A 14,857-nucleotide genomic window follows, 5' to 3' on the forward strand; every position below is an offset into this window, starting at 1 on the left:
TGAAGTTCTGTTATTCTAATTGAATGGGGACAGGACAGGACACAGTAGCTATACATTACTACAAAGAATTATTAAGATATAAAGAGGTGGAAATCCAACCTGCAGCTGTTAGCTATATAAAGGGCCTTACCCTGTAGATCAGCATGTCTGAGTGTGTGTGTGCGTGTTCATGGGTGTGTGTGTGCGAGAGTGAGTGTATCTGTGTGTGTGTGTGTGTGTGTGTGTGTGTGTGTGTGTGTGTTTGTGCACACTTTGAATGTGAGTGAGAGTTACAGTACAGTGAAAGTCTGATTTATCCACTCGGAGAAACCCCAGAGGCCCCGTAACTACTCTCCATCTCTCTCTTTAGTGGTAATCAGCTCCTATAAAGGTATTCAAACTGTAAACAGTACCACATGGGTACCAAGTAGGAATCAAAGTTAAATTAATTTATTATAAGCAGAGCCCTTCCTTGTTTTAATAGACAAAAACCACAGAAGGACACTACTCTGAGTCCTAAATGGCACCCTACTCTATATATTGTGCACTACTTTTGACCAGAGCCCTATGGGCACTGATCAAAAGTAGTGCACTATAAAGGAGAAAGGGTGCCATTTGGGACGCATTCTAGAACCACCTAGCTAGTCCATTTCATAATCCCACACCTCATAAACCATGACATGACTTGTTAAAGCAGAACAAGTATGATTCAATTTGTGCAGAGCCAGAGGTATTGTTGAGAGAGGAGAACTCACAGACATTGCCTTATGATATGCCAGTAAATGCCACAGGGTGTATTCCACTGTTTAAGAATAAGAAATGACTAAAATGTAAAATGTAAGTAAGCCTTTTCTGAGCCAGAGGCAGACGTGAGGCAGTGTGATGTACAAGTACACCATTGGACAGCACGCTATTCCACTGTTTTCAGCTGCAGAAATTCTAAACAGTACAACAAACCAGCAAATGCTGAATATACAAATACAATGATACATGAAGTAGGTTATAGTAGGAGATGGATGTCCAGTTTGAAGTGGACCAGACCTTACATGGTTGTGAAACTGAAATATCTATTGTGGGTTACAGATCTCTGTAGAAAGCTTTATGCTGTATGAACATACGCTGGGCACACACTGGTTGAATCAACGTTGTTTCCAGGATATTTTAACAAAATTAGAAGTTGAATTTACATCTGTGCCCAATGAGCTCACCCTGCATGATGCTGATCCTAGATAACTCACTAACTCCTTTTTGGATGATGGTAGTTGGAGGTTTAGTTTCTTTTTCCAGAGTAATGGTTTTTGAATAATGGTTGCTTGTTGTTCCGTCTTTGGTGGCTTGGAACTTAAGTCCAGCTGTGCTTCTTCATCAGCGGTCCTCCTGGGACGTCTGCAAACCAGAAAAACATTTCCACATGATCTCCAGTGTTCCAGTGGTAGCTGGGTCCATAACAGGACAAGACAGCCTTGTCTAAATCAACAGAGTTTGACTGGAGAGAGAAGGGGTCGAGGGCAGGATGGAGTGAGGTTTACAGTGGCTTGTTTCCTTCATAACGACAGAGAATGAAGCTACAGTGTGGCACCCTATTTTCTATATAATGCACCTCTTTGACCAGGACCCATAGGGACCCATAGGGCTCTGGTCAAAAGTATTGCACTATATAGGACAGATGTATTCAACTCTTACCCTAAGAGGTCTGGAGCCTGCTGGTTTTCTGTTCTACCTGATCATTAATTGCATCCACCTGGTGTCCCAGGTCTAAATCAGTCTCTGATTAGAGGGAAACTATGAAAAAACGCAGTGGAACTGACTTCGAGGTCCAGATTTGAGTTTGAGGGAATAGGGTATGATGCCAGATGAGGAGAGGTCATGGCTCATGGCTCATGGCTCATGGCTGACTGCCATAGTTGCCTTCTTTTGAACTTAGCCCCTGGAAACACAGAGAAGAGAAGAGGAAGAGTGGGGGGACGAGCCAGGCATGAGATCACACATGCCCTGATGAGGCACAGTCAGCAAAACCATCTCCACTCTCCCACGCACATACAGGAGAACCAAGACTCCCTCTGGCCTGGCCCCGGGGTCGGAAACTTCCCTCTGTCTGGTCAGCAGCTCTACTTTAGACTGGAGCTCTCTGTATGTCAGCTAGCCAAACCAATACTACTGTAGTGCTGGCATCTGGTCAATGGAGAAAACTGTGCTGTGTCCAATAAACAGATCATTACCAATGATGTGGCCTATCATTATGAGCAGGGCCAGTTGTTTTGGTTGTTTTTTGTGGGGGGGGGGGGGGGGGGGGTTCTATCCAGCATTATCCGTTAGGTTTGCTGCAGGTAGAAAATGCTAGGAAATGTTCCGCACCTCACATTGCTCAAGCTGATCGTCTCCAACAGACTCGGAGGTTGAAGCTTAAAATGGGTCAATTAGGGGCAGTTTAAGGGGAAAGTCAATGAAACCAACCATGGAAGAATGTTGTAGCGATTTCGGAAGGTAGTCCACACCGGGACTCGAATCCTGATCCAGCGAATGTCAAGCCAACACATTAACAGTTAGGCCAAGAGGTTTGGACCTGTTGGTGTAACAGTTAAGGTGTTGGCTTGACAGTTGCTGGACCCAGGTTCGACAAATACTATTATTTGTCAGGGAATACTATTTGTAGATCAGTGATACATCAGTGATACATCATTTTGCTCAAGCTGATCCTCTCCAAAAGACTCAGAAGTTGTTAAGGGCAGTTTAAGGGGAGAGTCAATGAAACCAACCATGGAAGTATGTTGTAGCGAACACTACTCAGCATCCAGGAGCATAGAACACTACTCAGCATCCAGGAGCATAGCTAGCATAGAACACTACTCAGCATTCAGCAGCATAGCTAGCATAGAACACTACTCAGCATTCAGCAGCATAGCTACATAGAACACTACTCAGCATCCAGGAACATAGAACACTACTCAGTATCCAGGAGCATAGAACACTGCTCAGTATCCAGGAGGATAGCTAGCATAGAACACTATTCAGCATCCAGGAGCATAGAACACTACTCAGTATCCAGGAGCATAGCTAGCATAGAATACTACTCAGCATCCAGGAGCATAGAACACTACTCAGCATCCAGGAGCATAGAACACTACTTAGTATCCAGGAGCATAGAACACTACTCAGCATCCAGGAGCATAGAACACTACTTAGTATCCAGGAGCATAGAACACTACTCAGCATCCAGGAGCATAGAACACTACTCAGCATCCAGGAGCATAGAACACTACTTAGTATCCAGGAGCATAGCACACTACTTAGTATCCAGGAGCATAGAACAGTACTCAGTATCCAGGAGCATAGAACACTACTCAGTATCCAGGAGCATAGAACACTACTCAGTATCCAGGAGCATAGCTAGCATAGAACACTACTCAGTATCCAGGAGCATAGCTAGCATAGAACACTACTCAGCATTCAGCAGCATAGCTACATAGAACACTACTCAGCATCCAGGAACATAGAACACTACTCAGTATCCAGGAGCATAGAACACGACTCAGTATCCAGGAGCATAGAACACTGCTCAGTATCCAGGAGGATAGCTAGCATAGAACACTATTCAGCATCCAGGAGCATAGAACACTACTCAGTATCCAGGAGCATAGCTAGCATAGAATACTACTCAGCATCCAGGAGCATAGCTACATAGAACACTACTCAGCATCCAGGAGCATAGAACACTGCTCAGCATCCAGCAGCATAGCTACATAGAACACTACTCAGCATCCAGCAGCATAGAACACTACTCAGTATCCAGGAGCATAGAACACTACTCAGTATCCAGGAGGATAGCTAGCATAGAACACTACTCAGCATCCAGGAGCATAGAACACTGCTCAGCATCCAGCAGCATAGCTACATAGAACACTACTCAGCATCCAGCAGCATAGAACACTACTCAGTATCCAGGAGCATAGAACACTACTCAGCATCCAGGAGCATAGAACACTGCTCAGCATCCAGGAGCATAGCTACATAGAACACTACTCAGCATCCAAGAGCATAGCACCACCGAACACTACTCAGTATCCAGGAGCATAGCTACATAGAACACTACTCAACATCCAGGAGCATAGCTACATAGAACACTACTCAGTATGCAGGAGTATAAGTACATAGAACACTACTCAGCATCCAGGAGCATAGCTACAGTCGTGGCCAAAAGTTTTGAGAATGACACAAATATACATTTTTACAAAGTCTGCTGCCTCAGTTTGTATGATGGCAATTTGCATATACTCCAGAATGTTATGAAGAATGATCAGATGAATTGCAATTAATTGCAAAGTCCCTATTTGCCATACAAATGAACTGAATCCCTAAAAAACATTTCCACTGCATTTCAGCCCTGCCACAAAAGGACCAGCTGACATCATGTCAATGATTCTCTCGTTAACACAGGTGTGAATGTTGACAAGGACTAGGCTGGAAATCACTCTGTCATGGTGATTGAGTTCGAATAACAGACTGGAAGCTTCAAAAGGAGGGTGGTGCTTGGAATCATTGTTCTTCCTCTGTCAAACATGGTTACCTGCAAGGAAACACGTGCCGTCATCATTGCTTTGCACAAAAAGGGTTTCACAGGCAAGGATATTGCTGCCAGTAAGATTGCACCTAAATCAACCATTTATCGGATCATCAAGAACTTCAAGGAGAGCGGTTCAATTGTTGTGAAGAAGGCTTCAGGGCGCCCAAGAAAGTCCAGCAAGCGCCAGGACCGTCTCCTAAAGTTGATTCAGCTGCGGGATCGGGGCACCACCAGTACAGAGCTTGCTCAGGAATGGCAGCAGGCAGGTGTGGGTGCATCTGTACGCACAGTGAGATGAAGACTTTTGGAGGATGGCCTGGTGTCAAGAATGGCAGCAAAGAAGCCACTTCTCTCCAGGAAAAACATCAGGGACAGACTGATATTCTGCAAAAGGTACAGGGATTGGACTGCTGAGGACTGGAGTAAAGTCATTTTCTCTGATGAATCCCCTTTCCGATTGTTTGGGGCACCCGGAAAAAAGCTTGTCCGGAGAAGACAAGGTGAGCGCTACCATCAGTTCTGTGTCATGCCAACAGTAAAGCATCCTGAGACCATTCATGTGTGGGGTTGCTTCTCAGCCAAGGGAGTGGGCTCACTCACAATTTTGCCTAAGAACACAGCCATGAATATAGAATGGTACCAACACATCCTCCGAGAGCAACTTCTCCCAACAGTTTGGTGACGAACAATGCCTTTTCCAGCATGAATGACACCTTGCCATAAGGCAAAAGTGATAACTAAGTGGCTCGGGGAAGAAAACATCAATATTTTGGGTACATGGCCAGGAAACTCCCCAGACCTTAACCCCATTGAGAACTTGTGGTCAATCCTCAAGAGGTGGGTGGAAAAACAAAACCCCACAAATTCTGACAAACTCCAAGAATTGATTATGCAAGAATGAGCTGCCATCAGTCAGGATGTGGCCCGGAGGTTAATTGACAGCATGCCAGGGCGGATTGCAGAGGTCTTGAAAAAGAAGGGTCAACATTGCAAATATTGACTCTATGCATCAACTTCACATAATTGTCAATAAAAGCCTTTGACAATTATGAAATGCTTGTAATCATACTTCAGGATTCCATAGTAACATCTGACTAAAATATCTAGACACTGAAGCAGCAAACTTTGTGAAAATTAATATTTGTGTCATTCTCAAAACTTTTGGCCACAACTGTACATAGAACACTGCGCAGCATCCAGGAGCATTGCTACATAGAACACTACTCAGCATCCAGGAACATAGCTACATAGAACACTACTCAGCATCCAGGAGCATAGCTACATAGAACACTGCGTAGTGTCCAGGAACATAGCTACATAGAACACTACTCAGCATCCAGGAACATAGCTACATAGAACACTATTACTGCTCATCATCTAATAGTGTAAGTGCATCACCTTGCAACACAACCCAGCAGCAGAGTCCATGCTGTCAAACTGATGATAGGGAACTAGGACATGACCTGAGTCCGGCATGGATCAGAACGTCAATAAGAGAGCTGGAACCATGGGAACCATTCTGTTCTATGATTAGATGTATTTTTTTTGGTAAAACAATCCATACAGTTTAAAACAGTTCAGAAGTAGAAAGAAATAATAGATTTCACATGAAAGTACATTGGAATACACTTTTTTCCAATGTGATCCTTGAAATACTATGTGGTTGTTATAATATGTGGTTGTACTGTGTCTGTTTCGTGTGAGCAGCACTATGTGGGAAACCTCTCTGTACTATGTGGGCTCTGTCTTTTCTGTCTGTACTCAAAGAGTTTCCACTGTTTCAACCTCCAACCAGTAAATATGGCTGACACATTACTGCCCTATCAGAGCCAGGAAACAGCGGTGCACCACTGTGGCGTCCCTACGGCGACCACGCTCACCATACCATAATAACCATCATAACCATAGTAACCAGGACCTTTATAATGTTTGGGATTGTTCATTGATGTAAGAGTTGAAGGCTTGCTTGGGTATAATCTTAAATCTTGTTCCTTTGACATTCATTACTAAACCCTCTGAACTCTCCTTCAGAGTAGTCTTTGTTTCCCAACATACACTAGATGAAGAGATGGTATTTGATGGTCCGTCATCCTCCTAGATTAATCTTGACTGCTGTTCATGTTTATGTTAATTAAACCTATCTTTCTCAACTACTCTCCCCTCTCAAGTTCAAGTTCAGGCATAGTACCATTAAAGGTCTCTTTGTTTCTCAACATGGATGAAGATGATGAGAGGGTATTTGATGGCAGGTCATCCTTATACAGTAGGGGAAAAAAGTATTTGATCCCCTGCTGATTTTGTACGTTTGCCCACTGACAAAGAGGATCAGTCTATAATTTTAATGGTAGGTTTATTTGAACAGTGAGAGACAGAATAACAACAAAAAAATTCAGAAAAACACATGTCAAAAATGTTGCAAAATTGATTTGCATTTTAATGAGGGAAATAAGTATTTGACCCCTCAGCAAAACATGACTTAGTCATTTTATAACATTTTTGACATGCGTTTTTCTGGATTTTTTTTTGTTATTCTGTCTCTCACTGTTAAAATAAACCTACTATTAAAGTTATAGACTGATCATTTCTTTGTAAGTGGGCAAACGTACAAAATCAGCAGGGGATCAACAACTTTTTTCCCCCACTGTACATTAGACCTTCCTCTGATGTTAGTGGCAAAATTAGTCAAAGATAACACAGACCTTTTGTTATCTTTCCTAAAACTCCCTTCTGCGTCCCAAATGGCACCCTGTCCCTATATAGTGGACTCCTTTTGGCTCTGGTCAAAAGTAGTGCACTATATAGGGAACTCCCTGACTGGTTCTAAAGGGTGATCGTAAATCTACACATACTCGTTTAACCCGTACCATAACACATACCCCGTATATCCGTACCATAACACATACCCCGTATAATCCGTACCATAACACATACCCCGTATAATCCGTACCATAACACATACCCCGTATAATCCGTACCATAACACATACCCCGTATAATCCATACCATAACACATCCCCCGTATAATCCGTACCATAACACATCCCCCGTATAATCCATACCATAACACATACCCCGTATAAACCATACCATAACACATCCCCCGTATAATCCGTACCATAACACATCCCCCGTATAATCCGTACCATAACACATCCCCCGTATAATCCATACCATAACACATACCCCGTATAAACCATACCATAACACATACCCCGTATAATCCGTACCATAATACATACCCCGTATAATCCATACCATAACACATACTCCGTATAATCCATTCCATAACACATCCCCCGTATAATCCATACCATAACACATCCTTCGTATAATCCGTACCATAACACATACCCCGTATAATCCGTACCATAACCCCCGTATAATCCATACCATAACACATACCCCATATAATCCATACCATAACACATACCCCGTATAATCCGTACCATAACACATACCCCGTATAATCCATACCATAACACATCCCCCGTATAATCCATACCATAACACATACCCCGTATAATCCATACCATAACACATCCCGCGTATAATCCATACCAAAACACATACCCCGTATAATCCATACCATAACACATACCCCGTATAACTGTACCATAACACATCCTCCGTATAATCCATACCATAACACATCCTCCGTATAATCCATACCATAACACATCCCCCGTATAATCCATACCATAACACATACCCCGTATAATCCATACCATAACACATACCCTGTATAATCCATACCATAACACATCCCCCGTATAATCCGTACCATACCACATACCCTGTATAAACCATACCATAACACATACCCTGTATAATCCATACCATAACACATACCCCGTATAATCCATACCATAACACATCCCCCGTATAATCCATACCATAACACATACCCCGTATAATCCGTACCATAACACATACCCCGTATAATCCGTACCATAACACATACCCCGTATAATCCATACCATAACACATACCCCGTATAATCCATACCATAACACATCCTCCGTATAATCCGTACCATAACACATACACTGTATAATCCGTACCATATCCAACTCTGGAACTGATTCAAAGCCTCACGAAAGGCACATAAATCTGTTACACTGACTTCCAAGTGAGGGAATGTTACCCTTGGCTGTGAACCCACTCTCTGAGGGTGTCTCAGAGGGAGTTGGTATATGGAAGAAAAAAACACATTACCAATTCACACGTGTATTAATACACACTTATACATGTGTGAAAAGGACAAATATAAGCACCCACCAAATTATTATTATTATTATTATTGTTATTATTAAGCTCTGCTCTGAAGTTATGTGGTCCATATGAGTTTCCATGGCACTAGGGATCACCCTGTGTCCATTTGGACATTTCTGTGTGGCGCATGAGACTACATCATTCCTGGGTCCATGTCTGTGTCCCTAATGGCACCCTATTCCTTGTATTGTGCACTACGTTTGACCAGAGCCTTATGACCCCCTATGGACCGAAACTAGTGCACTATATAGGTAATACGGAGCAATTTGGGACACATCCTCTGTGTTCCGTACAGAGGTCCCTAGCAAAGCTCTGACCCTAACCTAGCAGTGTCATATTATTAATCTTTCAACCCAAAGGAAAGAATGTGTCCTGGAGGAACCCCCAAAAAACTAAACGTCACTTACGCTTTCTTTCCACAGATGGCCCCTTGATACCAATTACGACACGTGCTGAAGTACTTCTTCTTGGTCCCCATGGCCTGCTGCAGAGCGCACACGTTGGGTCTAACGGTCGCCAGGGAAACAGAGGAGACAGATGGTTAAATTAACACATTTGGAATATCTAAAGTGTTCCGCACTCAGCATACCATGTAATAAATACTGTATGTCTGTTTGATTCGGACATAGCAATTTACATTAGCTCTTAAATGTTATTTAGTGAACTTTAAAGCATGATTAATTTAGCAATTATGAAATAATCATATTCAGAATTAAAGTCTCTGATATAATTTGTTTCCGTAAATGATCATAAAAGCAGAAAAAGAGTAGCGTTTCAACTCAGCAAAAGTTTGGATTAAAAACAACTTTTGCATGACACATTTATATAGACTGTGTATGCATCAGCATAAATCAGTGAATGCAGATCAAGTCCTTCAGATAATAATAACAGCAATAATAACAATAATAATAACAATAATAATTATACAAATAATGATAGCAATAATAATAATAATTCTACTACTACTACTAATGATAATAATAATAACAATACTAATATAAAATAATAAACTTACCCCTCTTTTCTTGCCCTGACTTTACTGTGGTAGACTATCTTATCATAAGAAGAGGAGTCCGCCACGTCAAAGTTAGACAGGACAAACACAGCAAGGAGAGCTGCAAACAGGATCTTCATGATGATATCCCAGGAAACTCCTCCAGGTACACAGAAACACTGAGAAATGGGAGCAGGCTGGGAGAGGGAACTTATATAGTAGGAGAGACTCACTAGGCTGGCTGGTTGAGGAACTAAGAGGGAGGAATGGAACACACCAAAGCCAGACTCACGCCTGGACCACCCAGCACCCCTCCAAGACCATGTTACGCACTCTACACTAATACTGTGTGGTGCGACACGCTACTATACGGGGAAATAGTTGTAAGATTAATGGAAGGTATTGTCATCATTGAGATTTTTTATTTAGTAATCATTTTGATACTGATAATTTGCTCCCACTTCAGATTTTATACTTTCTGATTCTGTTGAGATTACGTTTAAATGTAAGGAAAAATCAAACAAAAAAATCACAATACAAGCTCATACATATGATATTCATTTATGCCATGGAAAACACCTGTAGAAACCACACTGGCATGTAGAAGACAGAACATACATCCACCGTTCCTTTCTGAAAACAAGTAGCTAGACAGAGAGTTATCTTGTTCTAGTCAGACAAGGTCCAGACAGACATGGTACCATATTGCAGTGTTAGTCACCTCTGTGAACAGGCAGGCACCACTGGAGGCTGTAAGTCATTTTATTCAGAACAGAGCTGGCCTCCAGATTTAGAAAGCCACAAACACACTCTAGATGGGCCTACAGGAGCTGAGTCCTCCAGTGCCAGTCACTGATCTGTGTATCAATTCCTAATTATTAAACCACATAAACAAAACTCACACACTCAAGAGGTAGGAGTGAGAAGGAGTCTGTCAGAAGTAACAGTTTGTGTTTAGCCCCACCTAGTGGACTGAGGGGAGTGTGACATAGAGGAGTCCATGACTATTGGAGAGGATGGGAGAGTGTTGAGGAGAGGACAGGAGAATGTTATGGAGAGGAGATGAGGGGAGGGGAGGAGAAGTGAAGAGAGTGGAGGAGAGGAGAGGGTTCAGAGTGTGGCTGTAAATACCAGAGCCAGATGAACTCTTTAATACACTAAAGATGTTAGGGAAGGAAGCCTCGCTCAGACTCTCTGCCTACACGTGAGAGGAACAAACAATGCCACAAACACACGCCTGTGTCTCATATGTCCATAGAGCCTTTAAAAAATAGAATTCATAATTTAACAAACTCAATTGTTGTGGGAGGCAAATTGGAGAAAATCCCAGTGATGTGTTATCGGCATAAAAAATCCAGATAAACACAACACCCTTCTAAAAAGTTTTTGAGGAAGAGAACCCTCTAGACAATCATGCCAGTGTGTGTGGGTGATATGGGTCAGTTATCATCTAACTTCTAACAGAAGGGAATAAGATAATATATTTCTATGATCTGTTGATTGTTCGCATGTGATTGAAATTTCATTTTCAAATGCGTGAGCTGTGCAACTTTACTGTACCTTTGGAAATGGAGCAATCAAATCAAATTTCTTCTCTGAGCTAATTGAAGAGATGTGTCTGCACAACACAAACCAACTAACAAGTCAATCACTGTGTTGAGCTGCTCCACATGCGCTATGAGAGACAGAGATATGTGAGGTCGGCAGGACCATAGAGATAACCCTACCGTCAGGGAGGGCAGTGTCTCTCTCTCTCTGGTTAGAGGAACAGAACACTCCTACTGTTCACTAGATTCGGCACAAACACCAGAAACTACACAGTACACAGTACACACACCAGAAACTACACAGTAAATGTCCCCTGAACCCTAACTCTTACAGGTTATGACACATGCTGGAGAATGCAAGCAGTTATGTTCAGCCCATAGTCCAAAGTCAAGGTTTCCCAACTCCAATCGCTGTCATTGTCAAGCCAAACATAACAATGAGTGAAAAATAATTTGCATGAGAGCACCACAGACTGACAGTCAGGCTCAGGGTCCCACCACATCTATGGTGATTTGTTACAGTTTATAATCATATTAAACAATCTACAATCAATTCACTCTGCAATCCATAATTAAGTATTTCCATTAGCCAGAGGAACCAGGCAATCTCCCGGAGCAGCATGTCCCTGTTAGATGAGAGAGTAATGACAGTGTTTTAACACCCAGGCTGGTTAACTCATTTAACACATGCAGTGTGACTTTTCTCTGTAAAGGCCAGCAGACTGCTGGAACACTGAGTGCAGGCCAGGCAACAGGCTGTTAGCCAGCCTGCCAGCTTAGTGGAGTCTGCCACTAGCACAGTTAGCGTAGTCAGCTCAGCTTTCCCCATTGAGACCGTGTCTGTGCCTCGATCTTGGTTGGGCAAAATTAAAAATGGCGGTGTTCGCTTCAGTAATCTTACTAGTATAAAGACCTCCTCCATTCCTGCCATTATTGAAAGAGATTGTGATACTTCACATCTCAAAATTGGGTTACTTAATGTTAGATCCCTCACTTCCAAGGCAGTTATAGTCAATGAACTAATCACTGATCATAATCTTGATGTGATTGGCCTGACTGAAACATGGCTTAAGCCTGATGAATTTACTGTGTTAAATGAGGCCTCACCCCCTGGTTACACTAGTGACCAAACCCCCCGTGCATCCGGCAAAGGCGGAGGTGTTGCTAACATTTACGATAGCAAATTTCAATTTACAAAAAAAAATAAAAATGACGTTTTCGTCTTTTGAGCTTCTAGTCATGAAATCTATGCAGCCTACTCAATCACTTTTTATAGCTACTGTTTACAGGCCTCCTGGGCCATATGCAGTGTTCCTTACTGAGTTCCCTGAATTCCTATCGGATCTTGTAGTCATAGCAGATAATATTCTAATTTTTGGTGACTTTAACATTCACATGGAAAAGTCCACAGACCCACTCCAAAAGGCTTTCGGAGCCATCATCGACTCAGTGGGTTTTGTCCAACATGTCTCTGGACCTACTCACTGCCACAGTCATACTCTGGACCTAGTTTTGTCCCATGGAATAAATGTTGTGGATCTTAATGTTTTTCCTCATAATCCTGGATTATCGGACCACCATTTTATTGCGTTTACAATTGCAACAAATAATCTGCTCAGACCCCAACCAAGGAAGATTAAAAGTCGTGCTATAAATTCTCAGACAACCCAAAGATTCCTTGATGCCCTTCCAGACTCCCTCTGCCTACCCAAGGACGTCAGAGGACAAGAATCAGTTAACCACCTAACCGAGGAACTCAATTCAACCTTGCGCAATACCCTAGATGCAGTTGCACCCCTAAAAATTAAAAACATCTGTCATAAGAAACTAGCTCCCTGGTATACAGAAAATACACGAGCTCTGAAGCAAGCTTCCAGAAAATTGGAACGGAAATGGCGCCACACTAAACTGGAAGTCTTCCGACTAGCTTGGAAAGACAGTACCGTGCAGTATCGAAGAGCCCTCACTGCTGCACGATCATCCTATTTTTCCAACTTAATTGAGGAAAATAAGAACAATCCGAAATTTCTTTTTGACACTGTCGCAAAGCTAACTAAAAAGCAGCATTCGCAAATGGAGGATGGCTTTCACTTCAGCAGTAATAAATTTATGAACTTTTTTGAGGAAAAGATCATGATCATTAGAAAGCAAATTACGGACTCCTCTTTAAATCTGGGTATTCCTCCAGGGCTTCATTGTCCAGAGTCTGCACAACTCTGCCAGGACCTTGGCTCAAGGGAGATACTAAAGTGTTTTAGTACTATATCTCTTGACACAATGATGAAAATAATCATGGCCTCCAAACCCTCAAGCTGCATACTGGACCCTATTCCAACTAAACTACTGAAAGAGCTGCTTCCTGTGCTTGGCCCTCCTATGTTGAACATAATAAACGGCTCTCTATCCACCGGATGTGTACCAAGCTCACTAAAAGTGGCAGTAATAAAGCCTCTCTTGAAAAAGCCGAATCTTGACCCAGAAATTATAAAAAACTATCGGCCTATATCGAATCTTCCATTCCTCTCAAAAATTTTAGAAAAAGTTGTTGCGCAGCAACTCACTGCCTTCCTGAAGACAAACAATGTATACGAAACGCTTCAGTCTGGTTTTAGACCCCATCATAGCACTGAGACTGCACTTGTGAAGGTGGTAAATGACCTTTTAATGACGTCAGACCGAGGCTCTGCATCTGTCCTCATGCTCCTAGATCTTAGTGCCGCTTTTGATACCATCGATCACCACATTCTTTTGGAGAGATTGGAAACCCAAATTGGTCTACATGGACAAGTTCTGGCCTGGTTTAGATCTTATCTGTCGGAAAGATATCAGTTTGTCTCTGTGAATGGTTCGTCCTCTGACAAATCAATTGTAAATTTCGGTGTTCCTCAAGGTTCCGTTCTAGGACCACTATTGTTTTCACTATATATTTTACCTCTTGGGGATGTCATTCGAAAACATAATGTTAAATTTCACTGCTATGCGGACGACACACAGCTGTACATTTCAATGAAACATGGTGAAGCCCCAAAATTGCCCTCGCTAGAAGCCTGTGTTTCAGACATAAGGAAGTGGATGGCTGCAAATTTTCTACTTTTAAACTCGGACAAAACAGAGATGCTTGTCCTAGGTCCCAAGAAACAAAGAGATCTTCTGTCGAATCTGACAATTAATCTGGATGGTTGTACAGTCGTCTCAAATAAAACTGTGAAGGACCTCGGCGTTACTCTGGACCCTGATCTCTCTTTTGAAGAACATATCAAGACTGCTTCAAGGACAGCTTTTTTCCATCTACGTAACATTGCAAAAATCAGAAACTTTCTGTCCAAAAATGACGCAGAAAAATTAATCCATGCTTTTGTTACTTCTAGGCTCGACTACTGCAATGATCTACTTTCCGGCTACCCGGATAAAGCACTAAACAAACTTCAGTTAGTGCTAAATACGGCTGCTAGAATCCTGACTAGAACCAAAAAATGTGATCATATTACTCCAGTGCTAGCTTCC

General features: G+C 42.3%; 1 protein-coding gene across 3 annotated transcripts in view; it reads right to left on the bottom strand.

The window, feature by feature from the left end:
• Positions 1–10,025, bottom strand: part of LOC115206252 (periostin-like) — a 31,419-nt gene extending 21,394 nt beyond the window's left edge. Inside the window, exons 1-2 of one of the 3 annotated variants that reach the window (XM_029772997.1) lie at positions 9,828–10,025; positions 9,220–9,318 (exon numbers count right to left, since the gene is read on the bottom strand). In XM_029772997.1, coding sequence (XP_029628857.1) covers positions 9,220–9,318; positions 9,828–9,946 — 218 coding nt within the window. In that variant the 5' untranslated portion in view covers positions 9,947–10,025. The remainder of the gene's footprint in view (positions 1–9,219; positions 9,319–9,827) is intronic. The other 2 variants (XM_029772995.1, XM_029772996.1) reach the window with 2 other exon arrangements.
• Positions 10,026–14,857: the final 4,832 nt, after the last annotated feature.

Source organism: Salmo trutta, chromosome 13 (assembly GCF_901001165.1).
Source record: "Salmo trutta chromosome 13, fSalTru1.1, whole genome shotgun sequence".
NCBI classification, from domain to species: domain Eukaryota; kingdom Metazoa; phylum Chordata; class Actinopteri; order Salmoniformes; family Salmonidae; genus Salmo; species Salmo trutta.